Genomic DNA, 19443 nt, shown 5'->3' with positions numbered 1-19443 from the left:
ATTCTGTGTGAAATGTGTCGCCCCTCGTATCACTGGGCAGAGAAGAGGAGACTCACGGTAGGTTGGTGGTGTCTGGGAGGTTTCTTCTCTCTTTCTGGTTGAGTCTCTTGTAAAAGAAAGAGCTAAACACGTGACTCCTTTGTGAGTCTTCTTTTTTCAACTTCTCCAAAACTAAATATCTAAGTAAAGGGAAGATGCACAGAAAACAGTCATCCACAGTCCCTGTGAGGTTGGTCAATGTCCCTTATATGCAACAAAAGCAATCACTGTTTCTATAGAATATCCAACAGAGAATGTGACTTTAAAGACAATGGAAAATAGACAACGTAAAATTTACAAAGGAAAGTAAGATCATGGAAAGCAAATTACACCAACTTTAAATAAAAGTCTATGATGACGTCGTTTAGGAATTCTCCATCATTAAGGCAGTGAAGGTCTTCGTTAGTCACCGATATGCCCCCCTTGGCTGGAGGAGGTGGGTACACCATCAACCTACAACACAACCATCCAATGATTAAACCATTAGGAACAAACAAACACAGAATTGTTCTTAAGATGACAGGGTTGTATTCATTAGGGTACAACGACGCAAAATCGTTTGCAACAGAAAACAAGTGTTTCTTATTGGACAAGTTTCAGATAGTCCCTCCCTGTTTCAGTCAATTTTCTTCTGTTTGGTGCCTAATGAACATGACCCAGGACTAGGAGATAGATAACTCTTGTACTTTATGATTGGTCCAGTGAAGGTGGGTTGGAGCTCAGCCATGTCATCGTCTTCATCATCAAAGAACGCGCTGTTCTGCTGTCGCGTAGCCATGCGCGTTCGCACCATTGGAGCCGGTGTGTTGGTTTTAGTGCTGTTGTTTACCTACAAGAAAGGGATGTAACCAAAATATAATTTGTCAAGGGATTGTTCAAAATAAACTATTTATTGAAAATCTGATGTCTAAGAAAAGCAAAACCAGCAACATATATTTTGGTAGCTAGTCTCAAAAGGCTCTAAGATGCTAATCTTCAGGACCTGGGACACACAGCCCTATTACGTCACATACTGTTAGGTTTGATAAATTCCAACAACTTTTCCAAAATTCCCAAATTCTCCAGAAATCCCAGTTGGAAGATTCACAGAAACAGGGAATAAGCAGGCCCACCTTTTCTTTAGTTGCTTTGTTGTAGTTGACCAATCTGATGTTAGCTTCATCAAACGACAATTTGGTGGGGAACTCATTTAGGCTGTTGGCTCGGCCGATCTCTTGTAGAATCTCCTCTAGAACCATCTGCTGGTGCATCGACAGCCCGTTCTCAAAGATCAACACGATGTACTTCTCATCGGAGTCTGAGGACAGAACGGAAAGCAACAAGACTTGACATTTTGTTGAAGGTGAGGTAACAGACTTGCTTTATTTAGCACAAAATGACACGTCACAGAAAGGCTTCTCCAAACACAGGTTTCTGTTCATCCATCTATGTACAGACTACTGCTGTTGCAACTGGCATGGGATCTCCACAGTTCAATTGACATCACTATGTAGCGTCTGCAGTCCTTACCGTTGCCAGCGCAGTCGTACCAGCACAGGCCTCCCTTGTCTCGGGTCATCTTGAGCTGGGTGCGGAGCCGCACACATTCCTCGGGGCTGGTCTGGAAGAAGAGGACGGGCAGCTTCCTCACGCTGCACCACTCACAGCTTATGAGCTCCGACGCACGCAGACACACCTTCTCCAGAGCATCCGCCTCAGGACCTGGGACACAAAGCACTATTATGTCACATACTGTTAAGTTTGATAAATTCCAGCAACTTATTTTAGGAACTGTATTGTAATTTTGCAACCCTACACACTGTACAACACTGTCTAGTCCATCTACAATAGGTTGTCCTTTGAGAGCAGTGGAAAACATTTATAGGACATCTGACATCCTTGTTGTCTCCTACCTTCAGTTTCAAGATGAATGTGATCGACCGTAAACTGAAAGACAAAGAGATGGTTGAATGATGCCAGTATGCTAGACAGTCAGGGAATAGTGAAAATTCAAAAAAACTATTAATTTAGCAGTATTCATTTTGTTATGTTGAAAAATAACATTATTCATGGAAAATGTATAGAATTGCAGGAAAACTAGCTTTAAAAACGGTAAAATTCTCTCTCAGCTCGATGGCAGAATATGTAGAATCACAGGAAATAAGCTTTAAAACTGCACCATTTTCTCTCAGCTCCATGGAGAAATGTGTAGAATTGCAGGATGGGGGCCTCTTAAAATGTTCTCTAAAATGTAGCCACACTGACGGCGCTCATTCCACGCCTCCTACCAAGCCCACCACCTAAGCCCCTTTTTGATCCAGGAAAAAACCTGATAAGCTATTGTTTTTGGCCAGATTTTAGGTAAGTATAAGTGTCTGTACAGAGAGAGTACAGGAGCAGAGTACTTACATTGACAGGTTTGGACACCATCCTGCGAAGAGTCCCTACTCTCACACTCCGACAGTCCAGGATGATGCTGTCCAACTTGTCGGGAGAGATCCTCTGTTTTTTCCTGGGTGTAGAGTCGTCCGGCATTTGGTTTCCAAACTGAAAATAACATGCATGGTCAGCCTTGAAACCTGCTGCTTCATATCACTAATTTCTCTGAGGGACAAATCATGTACAGTAGATGTCTGGCCAACACCACAAGGTGATTCATCAACTGGCCATTTAGATTCAACTGCCCAATTTGTTTGCAAGCTAAATATATCAGGAGCACTATGTTTTCTCAAAGGTAGACTTAAATCCTTAGTCCCAACTGCTGCCAAAAACAACTTAAGGAGCCCATCTCGGTGAATACAAAAACACCCAGTGATGTCATTTTCTGCCAAGCAAAACAACCCGAGGTTACCTTGAGAGAGCAGATCAGGAACATTATGGTCTCAAGGACATTTTGACAGACAAAGTCAGACTGAAACGTGCTAAAACGGCTCACTACAAGACTGGCTCACTACAAGACTGGCTCACTACAAGACTGGCTCACTACAAGACTGGCTCACTACAAGACTGGCTCACTACAAGACTGGCTCACTACAAGACTGGCTCACTACAAGACTGGCTCACTACAAGACTGGCTCACTACAAGACCGGTGCGTTTACATAATATAGCCTAGAATTGAGGAAAACTTAATTACGTATCAGCACAAGTACCACCCGATATACAGAGGCTGTTGTAGAGGATAAAGCGGGTCGCCTGCAGCACCTATACACCACCCCAGCATGGGTAGGACTCCCGGCCGACCCTATACACATCATGCTATCCCGGACTAAATTAAATGAAAAAATACTTACAAATATAAACTCAGCAAAAAAAGAAACGTCCTCTCACTGTCAACTGCGTTTATTTTCAGCAAAACTTAACATGTGTAAATATTTGTATGAACATAAGATTCAACAACTGAGACAAACTAAACAAGTTCCACAGACATGTGACTAACAGAAACTGAATGTGTCCCTGAACAAAGGAGGGGGGGTCAAAATCAAAAGTAACTGTCAGTATCTGGTGTGGCCACCAGCTGCATTAACCTGTTGGGTCTAGGGGGCAGCATTTGCACGTCTGGATAAAAAAAATGTACCCGATTTAATCTGGTTACTAATCCTACCCAGTAACTAGAATATGCATATACTTATTATATATGGATAGAAAACACTCTAAAGTTTCCAAAACTGTTTGAATGGTGTCTGTGAGTATAACAGAACTCATTTGGCAGGCAAAACCCTGAGACATTTTCTGACAGGAAGTGGATACCTGATGTGTTGTATTGACTTTAAACCTATCCCATTGAAAAACACAGGGGTTTAGGAATATTTTGGCACTTCCTATTGCTTCCACTAGATGTCACCAGCCTTTACAAAGTGTTTTGAGTCTTCTGGAGGGAGATCTGACCGAACAAGAGCCATGGAACGGTGATGTCCCATTAGACACCTGGCGCGCTACTTCATGTTGGGTACCCTCGTTCCAATACGTTATAAAAGGCTATGCATTCGTCCACCTTGAATATTATTCATGTTCTGGTTAAAAAAGGCCCTAATGATTTATGCTATACAACGTTTGACATGTTTGAACGAACGGAAATATATTTTTTCCCCTCGTTCATGACGAGAAGTCCGGCTGGCTTACATCATGTGCTAACGAGACGGAGATTTTTGGACATAAATGATGAGCTTTTTTGAACAAAACTACATTCGTTATGGACCTGTGATACCTGGAAGTGACATCTGATGAAGAGAATCAAAGGTAATGGATTATTTACATAGTATTTTCGATTTTAGATCTCCCCAACATGACGTCTAGTCTGTATCGCAACGCGTATTTTTCTGGGCACAGTGCTCAGATTATTGCAAAGTGTGATTTCCCAGTAAGGTTATTTTTAAATCTGGCAAGTTGATTGCGTTCAAAAGATGTAAATCTATAATTCTTTAAATGACAATATAATATTTTACCAATGTTTTCTAATTTTAATTATTTAATTTGTGACGCTGACTTGACTGCCGGTTATTGGAGGGAAACGATTTCCTCAACATCAATGCCATAGTAAAACGCTGTTTTTGTATATAAATATGAACTTGATAGAACTAAAAATGCATGCATTGTCTAACATAATGTCCTAGGAGTGTCATCTGATGGAGATTGTAAAAGGTTAGTGTATCATTTTAGCTGGTTTTATGGTTTTGGTGACCCTGTCTTTGACTTGACAAAACATTACACACAACTCTTGTAAATGTACTGTCCTAACATACTCTAAATTTATGCTTTCGCCGTAAAACCTTTTTGAAATCGTAAAACGTGGTTAGATTAAGGAGATGTTTATCTTTCAAATGGTGTAACATAGTTGTATTTTTGAAAAATTTGAATTTTGACATTTATTTGGATTCAAATTTGCCGCTCTTGAAATGCACCTGCTGTTGATGGAGTGCACCACAGGTGGCACGCTAGCGTCCCACCTAGCCCCAAGAGGTTAAGTACTGCAGTGCATCTCCTCCACATGGACTGCACCAGATTTGTCAGTTCTTGCTGTGAGATGTTACACCGCTCTTCCACCTGCAAGTTCCCGGACATTTCTGGGGGGGGGAAATGGCCCTAGCCCTCACCCTCCGATCCAACAGGTCCCAGATGTGCTCAATGAGATTAAGATCCGGGCTCTTCGCTGGCCATGGCAGAACACTGATATTCCTGTCTTGCAGGAAATCATGCACAGAACGAGCAGTATGGCTGGTGGCATTGTCATGCTGGAGGGTCATGTCAGGATGAGCCTGCAGGAAGGGTACCACATGAGGGAGGATGTCTTCCCTGTAACGCACAGCATTGAGATCGCCTGCAATGACAACAAGCTCAGTCTGATGATGCTGTAACACACCTCCCCAGATCATGACGGACCCTCCACCTCGATCCCGCTCCAGAGTACAGGACTTGGTGTAACACTCATTCCTTCAACGATAAACACGAATCCGACCATCACTCCTGGTGAGACAAAACCGCGACTCGTCAGTGAAGAGCACTTTTTGCCAGTCCTGTCTGGTCCAGCGACGGTGGGTTTGTGCCCATAGGCGACGTTGTTGCCGGTGATGTCTGGTGAGGACCTGCACTACAACAGGCCTACAAGCCCTCAGTCCAGCCTCTCTCAGCCTATTGCGGACAGTCTGAGCACTGATGGAGGGATTGTGCGTTCCTGGTTTAACTCGGGCAGTTGTTGTTGCCATCCTGTACCTGTCCCGCAGGTGTGATATTCAAATGTACTGATCCCGTGCACGTGTTGTTACACGTGGTCTGCCACTGTGAGGACAATCAGCTGTCCGTCCTGTCTCCCTGTAGCGCTGTCTTAGGAGTCTCACAGTACGGACATTGCAATTGCCCTGGCCACATCTGCAGTCCTCATGCCTCTTTGCAGCATGCCTAAGGCACGTTCACGCAGACAAGCAGGGACCCTGGGCATCTTTCTTTTGGTGTTTTTCCAGAGTCAGTAGAAAGGCCTCTTTAGTGTCCTAAGAATTTCATTACTGTGACCTTAATTGCCTTCCGTCTGTAAGCTGTTAGTGTCTTAACAACCGTTCCACAGGTGCATGTTGATTAATTGTTTATGGTTCATTGAACAAGCATGGGAAACAGTGTTTAAACCCTTTACAATGAAGATCTGTGAAGTTATTTGGATTTTTACGAATTATCTTTGAAAGACAGTGTCCTAAAAAAGGGACATTTTCTTTTTTTGCTGAGTTTATGTTGAAAAGACGACATACCTGATCTTTCATGCGGTTCCTTCTGGGTAGTGAAATTCTGCTGTCGACGTCGGAGAAGAAGTCAGAAGTGATCTCCTCCTGCTCCCCTCCTGTGCTACTCTTCACTGCCGCCTCCACTCTGCCTCCGGAGGGCGCCGGTGAGGAGTGGGCAGAGTCAGCGGGCCGAGGGGAAATGCTGTCCAGCCTGTTTACGCTGCCCATGCTGGCGTTGTCCGCCTCATCCTCATCACTGGACAGCACGACTGGAACACAAACAGAGTCGTCATTTCCAGACGTAACACAGCTGAATACATTTTTTCAACAAGATGGGATTTACATCCTGAAATGTGACCTTCGTTTCCTAACAGTTCTGACAGAGAGAGGTAAGATGTACAGACAGGTGCTAGTGGTTTTGAGCTGTGTGGTTGGTTACAGAGAACGTCCTGTACAGTTGGTTGAAATGAACCATTTCTGTAGTGTACTACCTCTCACAGGGACAATCGCCTGCCTGCAGTAAACCCTGAGATTAACCAGCATAGAGGACGGTGAAGAGTGAGTACTGAGCAGGCCAGGTGTGTCCTCCAAATGACACCCTATTCCCTACATAGTGCACTACTTTTGACCAGAGCACTAAATGGAATATGGTGCAATTTGGGATGCATACCTGGACAGTGGACTTACTGGGGTCGTTGAGCAGCTCATGCTGCTTGGCGGCCGCCGTCCTCCTGCCTTTGTTGCCGGCGACTTTCCCGGCGCAGCAGCTCCCCACCAGCCCCACCCCCGTGGGTCTCCCGTTGTGTGGCAGTGGCAGGCCGGCCCGGGTGGTGATGCGTACCGGAATGGGCGGGTTCATCACTGTGTCCACACGCAGCGGCAGCACCCTCATTGTCGAGGACGAACCGTAGAAGCTGTTCTTGGTCAGCTGTAGACTGTTTGGTCCTGGGGAGGGGTGTTGATGGGGGTGGGTGTGCTGAGGGTGAGGTCGAATGGGGGGTCTGGGCGTGGGGGACGTAGGCTGGGCTGCTGGGGGGTGGTAGAGGTGGGGAACCTCCGGCACCAAGGAGTTCCCACAGTGTTCACACGTGCTGTGGTTTTCACTGGACTTGCTACACTTCCCACACACTGTGTGGTCCCTTTCTGGATTTAGGGGCTGCAGACAAGGCAAAGACAATTACATTTCAGTAGCAGGTTGGCTACACTTCCATTACTTGTATCTTCTGACATCAGTCAACATCATTGCTAAATCGGTCAGGGGTATCGTCTTAAAACCGCTCAGCTCTTTTTGGTTGAAACGGACAGCGAAGGTAGAAATTATAAACAAGATGCTTCTTCTTATTCAGTTATTCATAGGATCTCTAGCCACAACATTATTAGGTATGACTCGGACAGGAAGGAACAGGCTGGATGGTTTGATAGTGGACTAGCAAGATCAGAGAGAGAGGCCGAGAGAGATGCGAGGCCGAGAGAGAGAGAGGCCCAGAGAGAGAGAGGCCCAGAGAGGAGATCAGAGAGCGAGAGAGAGAGGCTCAGAGGGGAGATCAGAGAGCGAGAGAGGTCCAGAGGGGAGTAGCAGTAACTACAGACCAGCACGGTCACAGTCCTCTCATAGAAAAGGCACCATAATGGTAAATACTAACCAGTAGATGATCCTAAACTCGCCCAGCCAGCACAGGTCCTTTTTAACTTCAGGACCTGGCATATCCATAAAGAGTCTCAGAGTAGGAGTGCTGACCTAGGATCAGGTCCCCCATGTCCATATAAACATATCCATTATGGTGTAAAAGACTAAACTGATCCTAGATCAGCACTCATACAAGATGTTTTATGAATACGGACCCAGATGACGACGTGAGTGCATACTGCTCTTACCTCCACTGTCTGAACCTGCGAGGGAAAGCTACAACAGCCCTCCAGCGAGGGTCTCCGACTGTGCTCTTTGATGCTCAAGTTGTCGTTGGCTTAAAAGGGAATAAAAGACAACATGGAAAGGAAACATTCATCTGTCATGTACAGTATGCAGTAACGACTGATCGTGTTGAGAACCAGCCTCATCTTCAACACAAACCAAAAAATATCATAGTGGAGAAAGTTGGCCTTGGGGAAGTTTCACACAGGTGCAGTTTTCATGTGTTTCAAGGTCACCTTGCTGCACCAGGTGATCATCATCATCATCATTACTGTATACTGTCATATTTGTCTGTGCCGGAGTCAGCTGGCTGGGCCACAGTGTGCTTTACTAGCCTGACTGCCTGTGTGTGCTACGGTCCTCTCCATGCTCATCTGTGGCAGCCAGACTCACTCGCTCTCACTCCTTCCTCTCAGAGGAGCTTTGCAGGCAGATTAATCTGCGAGGCCTGATGCAATCCCCCTTAGGCAGACAATGAGGCTCAGCCCAGATCTACTACCCTCCAGGCACCACTCCGCCAAGGATTTCACTGCTAGAGACAGACTGCCCAGCAAGACACCGTCCACTATTCCCTCTACCACCTAGTACCAGGTCCCACAATACATCCTGATACTAGCATTTAACCACATCATCTTAGTACAGCACACTGTGTCCACATAGGAAACCATGGTTTGAGGCTGCCTCAGATTGAGACTGCACACACGGTCCTGCATCCCCCACCACCACTTACCGTCCCACATCGCATCCTGAAAGCAGCATTTACCCACACTGTCTTAGCAGTACACTGCCTCCATATATAACATGCTGCTGCTGTTATTATATCAGTACAGCACAGTGAATGTAATGGCAATGTGTCTCTCATTTTACCTGGGCTCTCTGGACAGGTGAGAATGATACTCTCTACTTCTGCTGCTTGGATCTGCTGTTGAGTGGTGCTGATGTCTCTCCTGAGGGAACAATGGCACAGTCTGGTCACAAGTCATTCAAAACAAAGCCTTTTTGTTTTCTTGTCAACAACCATAACGAGGTAAACAAATCAAATCAATAACTCAACTTTGGAGATAAACAAGTTAAGCAATTGGAGAGGTTGGAGGGGGAAATGATCTAATATGATGAAACAACACGTGGGGTATCCATGCTAACAGTGTTGCCCTACAGAACCAGAGCAAAGGTGGATGGATGCAGGTTATTAAGGTAGCTAGTTAGTATAAACGCACATGGCCACAGGCACCACTGCTTTGACTACAGCATGAGATGGAACAAAATACAATATTGGAACAGGACAAAGTTAGGATCACTACAAAGTATGACAGCACAAAGCATGGCTAAGCATATACTGCATACAGGGTGCAATGTCTTCCCTTTCTTTTAGGTCAAGGTTGCTTTAGAAAGGAAAATGAAGAGAGCTAGTCTAGTCTTGCTGTTAAGAAACCAATAACAAACCGACTGATTTTGCGGCACTCGTTATGTCTAGGGGTCTTAGGCCTAGCTACCTGGTCTGTAACCTGACTTGTTATGTCTAGGGGTCTTAGGCCTAGCTACCTGGTCTGTAACCTGACTTGTTATGTCTAGGGATCTTAGGCCTAGCTACCTGGTCTGTAACCTGACTTGTTATGTCTAGGGGTCTTAGGCCTAGCTACCTGGTCTGTAACCTGACTTGTTATGTCTAGGGATCTTAGGCCTAGCTACCTGGTCTGTAACCTGACTTGTTATGTCTAGGGCTCTTAGGCCTAGCTACCTGGTCTGTAACCTGACGTGTTATGTCTAGGGCTCTTAGGCCTAGCTACCTGGTCTGTAACCTGACGTGTTATGTCTAGGGGTCTTAGGCCTAGCTACCTGGTCTGTAACCTGACTTGTTATGTCTAGGGGTCTTAGGCCTAGCTACCTGGTCTGTAACCTGACTTGTTATGTCTAGGGATCTTAGGCCTAGCTACCTGGTCTGTAACCTGACTTGTTATGTCTAGGGCTCTTAGGCCTAGCTACCTGGTCTGTAACCTGACGTGTTATGTCTAGGGGTCTTAGGCCTAGCTACCTGGTCTGTAACCTGGTTGGTGCTGCCACCTGGGGGAGGGTATGTTGAAGTGTATCCTGGTAGAGTATTGCCAAAAGCCAGGTGTACACTACACAACTTTCAAAATCCTGACCTCTCACATTAAACAACATATTTCCTGTCGTTTTTTTGGTCTTGCCAACGTAGTGGTGCTCAAACTGAACAATGTGGCACAAACGTGGGTCACACAATACATAGTACCCTCCAAGCTCATCATTAAGCTTGGGGCCCTGGATCTGACCTCCGCCCTGTGCAACTGGGTCCTGGACTTCCTGACCGGACGACCCCACGCGGTGAATGTAGGCAACAACACCTCCACTACGCTGATCCTCAACACAGGGGTCCCAGAAGGGTGTGTGCTCAGTCCCCTCCTGTACACCCATGACAGCGTGGCCATGCACGTCTCCAACTCAATCATCAAGATTGCAGACAACAGTGGTAGGCCTGATAATCAACCACGACAAGACACCTCCTCCCTGTAGGCTAAGGGCCCTGGCGGAGTGATAACCTCTCCCTCAATTTAAACAAAGCCAAGGGGCTGATCGTGGACTTCAGGAGACAGCAGAGGTTGGTTGAAGACATTTGGCTTGGCACCTAAAACCCTCACTAACTTCTAAAGATGCACCATTGAGAGCATCCGGTCGGGCTGTTTCACCAACTGCACCGAATGCAACCGCAGGGCTCTCCAGAGGGTGGTGCGGTCTGCCCAACATCACCAGGGCCACACTGCCTGCCCTCCAGAACATCTACAGCACCCAGTGTAACAGGAAAGCCAAGAAAATCAACAAGGACCTCAGCCACCCGGGCCGTGGCCTGTTCACCATGCTACCTTCCAGATGGCGAGGTCAGTACAGGTGAATCAAAGCTGGGACCCGGAGACTGAAAAACAGCTTCTATCCCAAGGCCATCAGACTGTTAAATAGTCAACACTAGCCGGTACCCTGCCCTGAACTTTAGTCACTGTCATTAGCCAGCCACCACCCAGTTAATCTACCCTGCACAACTGACTAGGTATCCCCCAATTCCCTACATACACAGTCATGGAACACTGGTCACTTTAACAATGTTTACATACTGTTTTACCCTCTTCATATGTATATACTGTATTCTAGTCAAGGCCCATCCTATTTAACTATTGCGGTACATATTCTATCCACGTATTCTTCAGATTGTGGATAAAATATATATTATATGTCTATACATCCCATACACATAAATACAGTGCATTCGGAAAGTATTCAGAACCCTTGACTTTTACACATTTTGTTATGTTACAGCCTTATTCTGAAATTGACTAAATAGTTTCCCCTCCATCAATCTACACACAATGCCGTATAGTGACAAATCAAAAACAGGTTAAGTAATGTATTACAATTTTTTTTTTTTATGAAAATACAACATTTACATAAATATTCACACCCTTTACTCAGTACTTTGTTGAAGCACCTTTGTCAGTGACTACAGCCTTGAGTCTTCTTGGGTATGATTCTACAATCTTGGCACACCTGTATTTGGGGAGTTTCTCCCATTCTTCTCTGCAGATCCTCTCAAGCTCTGTCAGGTTGGATGGGGAGCGTCGCTGCACAGCTATTTAAAGGTCTCTCCAGAGATGTTTGATCGGGTTCAAGTCCGGGCTCTGGGTGGCCACTCAAGGACATTCAGAGACTTGTCCCGAAGCCACTCCTGCGTTCTCCTGGCTATGTGCTTAGGGTTGTTGTCCTGTTGGAATTTGAACCGTCATCCCATTCTGAGGTCCTGAGCGCTCTGGAGAAGGGTTTCATCCCCTCAATCCTGACTAGTCTCCCAGTCCGTGCTGCTGAAAAACATCCCCACATCATGATGCTGCCACCACCATGCTTCACCGTATGGATGGTGCCAGGTTTCCTCCAGGTGTGACGCTTGGCATTCAGGCCAAAGAGTTCAATCTTGGTTTTATCAGATCAGAGACTCTTGTTTCTCATGGTCTGAGAGTGACTTCTGAGGAGTGGCTTCTGTCTGGCCACTCTACCATAAAGGCCTGATTGGTGGAGTGCTGCAGAGATGTTGTCCTTCTGGAAGCCACTGGATTCTCCTATCTCCACAGAGAAACTCTGGTGCTCTGAATGACCATCGGGGACTTGGAGGCCACTGTGTTCTTGGGGACCTTCAATGCTGCAGAAATGTTTTAGTACCCTTCCCCAGACCTGTGCCTCGACACAATCCTTCAACCTCATGGCTTTGTTGTTGCTCTGACATGCACTGTCAACTGTGGGACCTTATATAGACAGGTGTATACCTTTACAAAATCATGTCCAATCAATTGAATTTACCACAGGTGGACTCCAATCAAGTTGTAGAAACATCTCTAGAATGATCAATGGAAACAGGATGCACCTGAGCTCAATTTTGAGTCTCATAGCAAAGGGTCTGAATACTTATGTAAATAAGGTATCTGTTTTTCTAAAAACCTGTTTTCACTTTGTTATTATGGGGTATTGTTAGATATTACTGCACTGTTGGAGCTAGGAACACAAGCATTTCGCTACACCCGCAAAAACATCTGCTATATATGTGTATGCAACCAATAACATTTGACTTGACAAGATTCTTCACTCGGACGTGAGGATTCTCCATACCACGCTGTCTCGCGAAAACAATGTGATTAGATTTAACGTAGCTACAATGAGCTGTGGCCTCAAACATTTTCAGTCAGACATTCACGCTTGCCCTACAGAGTTTAAATGTTCCAGCCAACATTTTGAATCGAGTAACATTGCTTGTGAACTTCAGAGCTGTAACGATTTGACACTTTGGTTGAAAGGCAAGTACAAACACATACTAGTAGTAGTCATGCCTCCTGCTCAAGTCCACACATTCTGGGTGATGCAAAACCACTTCATCATTTCACTGGGTTCTTCTCTGGCGAGCTCTTATTGGCTATTGATCACTGTTCTCAAAACTTATCGTTGCACATCTCACACTACAAAAGCATTGCAGATTTTGTGCCGATAAAATCAAAAGTCTGAAAATATCGGGACGTCTGGGACTGCTCAAAGACGAGATCGGTAGTCCGCAAACTGCGTCTCTGACCCGCTCACACGAGCATAGCTGACGGCCGCGCCCCAATTGTACAACAAATATGGGGATTTTGTCTCGGATCTCGAAAACTTGTCTGAGACAAGTAAATCGGGGCCAAAATTATTTCGTGCACACCCGGCTTAACTGTGTGCTAACACTAAACTACCTACTACATAACTTTACCAATACAATCAAGTCCAACGCAGTAATAGTCTATCACAATTATTAAATGGGTTGCACTTTCGACTTGATGTCAATTCGCCAAAATGAATTGATCAGATCGCCTAAATAAAGTGAGTAACATGTCTCTTCGACTGATTAGAGATCCAGCCCTACCGACTACTTTGAGAAAGAAAGCATTTTGTCAAATGAAACCATTCGGTAGCTCTCAATGCTATGTTATGCAGTACGACCACAGTGTGACTTCAGTGAGGACTCATACCTTTGGACAGGTTTCCGCATTGCAGCAAGAACATTGTGGGTGTGTTGAAAGGGCCTCCCCTGTAGAACAACTCCTTGAGACGGTGTTGGGCTGACTATTAAATAGTCAGTTCTGTTAGGCATCGGTGACGTCATTGCTACCATGTTTGGGAGGTCACTGTAGTAGAGGAAGCAGAGGAACGACATTAGGGTTTTGCTGTACACAGGTTGTAATGGTTCATTGTGATATTTGCAGTTGTCAGCAAAACATTCCAACTTGAACTGAAGAGATACTTGCAACAGTGATATGTCATACCTTAGCCTCTTGTCACTTCCTGGTTTGTTTAGAGCCCGTATGCGATTATTTGTATTTGGCCTGTTTTCATATGTTTTTAGGGGATCCGAGAAATGCCTAAGAGCGGGGGACTGGTGTGGGGAGAGAGATTGAGAGTAGAGAACAGAGAAGGTAATTAACACAGGATCTGGTGACAGGTTGCAGGGCATTTCTGCGGAGTACATAGATAATTCTGTATGTCAGTGATGCTGCATGAAAAACGGATACACCCCCTGTAGAATATGACAATAACAGCACTGATCTGATGTCCTTGTTCACTGTTCAGTTGAAACAAGAGAAACATGTTTTGAAGATTTTGTTATAACAGCCTAAAGTAAGATCACATTCACAATAAAGTTCATCAGATTAAATGTTCTGTGTATAATAACTGAGTGCTGTAAGCATCAAATGTCACAACATGAACTTTTCACCAGCAGCAGCATAAAACAGACCCATTTTGTTTGTAAAAATACAGAGTCCTCTGGATGGCATAGCCAGACACGTTTTGGCAGACACGCTTTGGCAGAGATAGTGAGAGAGGAGAGCAAGATGGGCAGAGTAACAATGACCTAAATGTGAGTTGTGTGGAGGGGGGCTAGATGAGGAGTTAGCCTACAATACCTTCTGTCCCTCTGGGGAGGAGTGCTGCTGTCTGTCCATCTCCATGGTCACCACCGATGTGCTGCTTAGGAGAAAAGAAGAGCAAGAAAAGGGTGGAAGAGTGCTTAGATAATGCCTTGGTTTTATGTCCACTTATGCCTAACCATTGGATAAACATACTGGGTACTTATTGCAGTTAATGGATTACATACAGTACATTATTGGATTAAAAATACATTGTATGTAACATCATGATTATGAGATATATGTACTGCATATTTACAGTAACATCACTGTCAGGTTGTAGCTCTAGTGTAAAACTAGTCTACACACTTCTATCTCAACACAATGGCTCTGTATGCAAAGTGTGTCTACATGTGGCCGTGCGTGTCAGTCTGTGTATTGCGCTGACAGGCAGGCAGGCTCTCAGGTGGGAATAGTAATTCACAGAAGAGAGAGACACTTGGGGTCTATCTTAGTCTGGTGGATACAGTGGGGTCAAATTGATGCAGTGCAGCGATGCCAAGGGCTGAGTGCTGAAATGAGGTCCGGGAGAGAAGTGCTTACTCGTGTCTCCTCTCCTCTTCACTGCCTTCAGAAAGAGAAAAGCTCCAGTTCTGCTTGTACCCTCCATCTCGCCTGGCCTGTGACCTATCCAGAGCTTGAATATAATAAACCACAACTCACATCAGTTATTCGAGGCCAAATGAATGCATCAGTTGAAATGATCATGTGTACTTCCAGGAGTTCACTAATAATTTCAACATTGCTTGTATTAGCACCATATGTATAATTCAAACCATCAAAGAGCAACCTGATTTAAGTGTGATCCTAAGATCTAATTAGATAAATCAGATGTTAAGCCTCAGTCTAAAGTAAAGTTGTCAACACTGACTATCCCTGTTATGTTCTTTGATGAATAAAACTCAACTCATGCCTGCAATAAAACTGTATGCAGAGACACATTGGCAGCTGAGAACAAAGCAGGTGGTACCAAGGAACTACTCCCCCTCTCTCTGACCCACAAGACTCATTTCCTGGTGACTCTCAAACATTTGCAACAGCCTTAGAGGCTTAGCAATATGCTGCTCCCCGAAAATGAGACATGGTGGAGTTGTAATATCTCACTAGAATCACAATAGCTCATTTAGATAAAAACATTTTTTATGATGTTTTTTCTTGAAAAGCAATATGTTTTCGGTGTTGTCACCCTGTCGTTATTGCAATCACGTAATTGTAGGCCTCCCCGTATCAATGTCTGGGATAAGGAAAGACATTTTACCTCTGTAGGGTAAACCCATTTCAATTCAATCCCTTTTTGATACCACCCCTTTTGATTTGAATGAAACCTTCCATACATATTTGCCCATTAAGTTACTTTTTGGACCTTAATGCTAAAACATTCAAGGGCTAAAACTGCTCAAAGTTGACCTATTTGCATACCCCACCATACCATCTGACATCCATGTCTTCAACACTGGAAAAGAAAGACAGTTGAGAATGATATCATTTAAAAAGCTTAAACTATTTTCTCAATCTGCTTTATAATTTCTTGGGGGGAGTTCACCTTAAATGTCAATTAAATTAAAAAAATATATATTTTTCATATTCGCATACATTGTAGCTTAGACCCTATTTTATAAGCGTTTGAGGTTTTTGTGTTGTACCCGCCATTGGTTGAGACTCATACTCTGGAATACAGGGTGGTTGTCATGTTGTTTTGGCTGATAAATGTACTAAAATGGGAATACAATTTTAATGTAAGACTTTGAAATGGTACCACAAAGATGGTTGGAGTTCCACACAACAGAGAATGTTGACTTCAATGGGAATATCTGTTGTTTTAAATTATACTGTCAATCCTCCATTGGAAACCTATTGAAATATAGATATTGGAATAGACATGAACATTTAAATTGACATTCGACGGTGGGTGGACCGGCGGCTATCTTTGTGGTAGTAATTATAAGTTACAATTTTAATTCAATTTCAGTGGTGTACCAGCTAAATTGCAGTGGTCCATTCTATGAATTATATTTATATGATTGAATTGACACCGACCCTGTTTTCAAGAGCATGTGTCTCAACCGATGGTGGGCACAACACAAAAACCTCTAAGCTTTCTAGGGTCTAAGCTACAAAACAAATCTGAGTTTTTGAATTATCTGAATCAACCATTTATCTTTTCCAGTGATGAAGACATGGAAGTCTCAGTCTGGTATGCAAAATGGGTCAACTTTGAGCACCTCTATCTCCTGAATGTTTCTGACCACGTCTTCCATGTGCAAACATGTATGGAAAGTTTTGTTTAAATCAAAAGGGATGTTGTAAAAAAGTTATTGAATTCATATGGATTTATCCTGTATGAAACCATTGAGGCACTTAAAATGTTTTCCATAGCTGAGCTATTATTAAATTCATCATTCTGCCTGCAGTAAAATACATGTCCAATATTTAAAATCAGCACTATGTGGCACAGCAGCAGGATAAGTAGTGAAGCTGGGGATGTGCCTGTTTGCCAGAGGGCCTATATTTCACAGTCAAAAACAGTGTCACTAAGTGTATAAACTAACATTACAATATAGGACATGCCTAAATCTAGCCGAGTTCAGAAAATATATCTACAACTGTACCCTAGATAACCAACTGTAACCTAGATAACCAAGTCATGGCTGGTCCATTGAGCTCCTTCCATTTCCACCCTACTAGCTGTGACTTCATAACGCCGTAGGCTATCCTTACAGTGTTATGAAATCGAAGCTTCCACCCTAGAAGCCTACCTTCTTCATAACACCATGAACAGGCTAAATGAGTTAGGCTGCTCAGTCATAGGTAGAGCAGTTGTAAGAGAGCTTTGAGTCTGGCTTTGTGGTTCAAACTACCTGACAGTCACTGCAGCTTTGTTTCCCCTGCCGCAAGACAGCTCAAACCAGTCTATGGTAGGTACAGCTAGATACTTCCCACTATAGGCACTTACAGTTATTCATAATTGAAGAAAATTGTTACGGTGAGCATTGAGGATTCTAGAATGACAGGCTACCTTTAGAATCTGTCAGATCAATCTCAACATACTGACCTCCTGGGCTCAAAATTAATGTTAGGAGCACCAGAAAACATGATTTTTTATTTATTTATTGAGATACAGCCTATATGAATTCTAGCTTCTTTTGAAGCACATTTTGTGATTTTTAAACCAGGGGTTGGAACCAGGGATGCAAACCGGTGAGGTCCCAAAAAAGGTGACACTTTTTGCACTGAAACATGCTAACTAAACAAAGAATATGATCTACATGATCAGTCTGTGTGTAAAATAAAGTGATTAATGTGAACCTAACTCACAGCTAAAAAATGGAGCGAGAGCAATCCAATGTTAATTGTTGCCTAGACTTTACTGCAAATGACAAGTCTTGAGAAGAAAAAAAAAAACAATAATATTGCAGTTATCCATGACAGCCTTTATAATAAAACGCTTGTGACCACACACAACTATTGCACTTGGGGGGGAAAAAAAACATCTTAAAGTAGAAATAGAACGAAACAAACAGGCATTCTATTTTTTGCTCTGCTATAGTGGCCACTATATTCAACACAACATCTTTGGACTACACTGCACATTATTACATTGTACATTTTCTGCCTGTGGACATCTGTTCTTCAATGTGGCAGCAGAGCATGATACCCTTCGTAGGCATAATTGATCTCTTTCAGGCTGAGAGTACACCTGGCATACCCCTTTCTATCCACTGTATTGAAAAAGTGAGAAAGAGGGAGTGTGTGGTCCTTTCACCTCTATAGTGGCATCCAGCTTAACCCAGGCCCAGCTCCAGCTGCACTTGATCCTTGAATCCACTTGTTTAATTAACAAGCAATACCCCATTTTCACCTAATTCTCTCATTCTGAAAATGAACCTCATAACGTTACTGTAGCGGGAAATCATTAGTTAACAGATAGTGGTTAGTTCGTTAGCTAGTTGTTTCACACAGATTGCTAGGGTCCAGTAAGCAACCAACGCATTATAACTTGAGGAACGACAAGGAGTCGTATACCAGTTAATACTATAGCAAATTGGTTAGGTTACTAATGTTAGCTAACTAAAGTTACAACATCAGATGAGCTAACGTTAGCTGTCTGACTTCAATAGCAAGCTAATTTTCACACCATAAACGCAATTATTTGATCCGTTAAAATTGGCTAATGTTGCTCAGCATTTCTCTGGCTAGCTAACGGACAATTTGATCCAGCTAGCAAGATACTTAACAATGCTAATACTTGTTCCACCACACTTTATCCCTCACGTCAAACTTCCCAAATGCCAGTAGTTTTTTCGGTCACAGCTCATGAAGTACGCTTCATCACCCCCGTGTCCGTGGTCAGGCTTCTCATCTAACGTTACCTCTTCGTTATCGTCCAGGGGACCCGCTGCTGTAACTGACAAGCTGCCTTTCCAGAGCGCGAGCTGATGCTGTAAATGGTAAATTGGTTATATTCTTTCTTCTTCAGTCGCGTGCTGCGCTGCATTCTGTTATGTGAACGATTGACTGAGCCTTGGATACAGCCAGTATTGCTCCAAACGCGCGTCACTCGTTCGCTTATAGCCAGTAGTGGTCCTGATCCAAACCCCCCCTCCCCTCCCCTCCTAAACGTTTCTCATCGAATCTACACGAATCACGTAGGTCACCTATTTTGGATTCAAAACGGTGAATTTCGCCTAAAGGTGACTAGTTTGCATCCCTGGTTGGAACCGGTTGAGGGAACACAACCGAAAAATAAAGTTCTTCAAGGAACAGAAGCGGAACCTGTAACGAAAGTGATCCATACTGTTCCAGAACAGAACCGTTATTTTA

The 19443-nt window shown here is 44.0% G+C and overlaps 1 protein-coding gene across 6 annotated transcripts in view; it reads right to left on the bottom strand.

Moving 5' to 3' along the window:
• The window catches only part of LOC106571272 (sentrin-specific protease 6), a 34721-nt gene that overhangs the window by 9330 nt on the left and 5948 nt on the right, over positions 1-19443 (bottom strand). For 2 of the 6 annotated variants that reach the window (XR_014380609.1, XM_014144119.3), the window contains exons 2-16: positions 15166-15259; positions 14620-14683; positions 13981-14090; positions 13687-13842; positions 9005-9084; positions 8101-8189; positions 6913-7381; positions 6253-6494; positions 2428-2565; positions 1932-1965; positions 1549-1740; positions 1152-1336; positions 726-868; positions 376-492; positions 57-179 (exon numbers count right to left, since the gene is read on the bottom strand). Coding sequence is in view for 5 of the 6 variants with exons in the window: in XM_014144119.3 (XP_013999594.1) it covers positions 57-179; positions 376-492; positions 726-868; positions 1152-1336; positions 1549-1740; positions 1932-1965; positions 2428-2565; positions 6253-6494; positions 6913-7381; positions 8101-8189; positions 9005-9084; positions 13687-13842; positions 13981-14090; positions 14620-14683; positions 15166-15259 (2236 nt within the window). In the remaining variant the exon portion in view is untranslated. Of the gene's footprint in view, positions 1-56; positions 180-375; positions 493-725; positions 869-1151; positions 1337-1548; positions 1741-1931; positions 1966-2427; positions 2566-6252; positions 6495-6912; positions 7382-8100; positions 8190-9004; positions 9085-13686; positions 13843-13980; positions 14091-14619; positions 14684-15165; positions 15260-18385; positions 18972-18992; positions 19151-19443 lie in introns of those variants that run through there. The other 4 variants (XM_014144122.3, XM_014144121.3, XM_014144120.3 and 1 more) reach the window with 4 other exon arrangements.

This window comes from Salmo salar, chromosome 15 (genome assembly GCF_965601325.2).
Source record: "Salmo salar chromosome 15, fSalSal1, whole genome shotgun sequence".
NCBI classification, from domain to species: Eukaryota; Metazoa; Chordata; class Actinopteri; order Salmoniformes; family Salmonidae; genus Salmo; species Salmo salar.
Note: the sequence above shows the minus strand (reverse complement) of the source record. Positions and strands in the feature narration are given on the sequence as shown.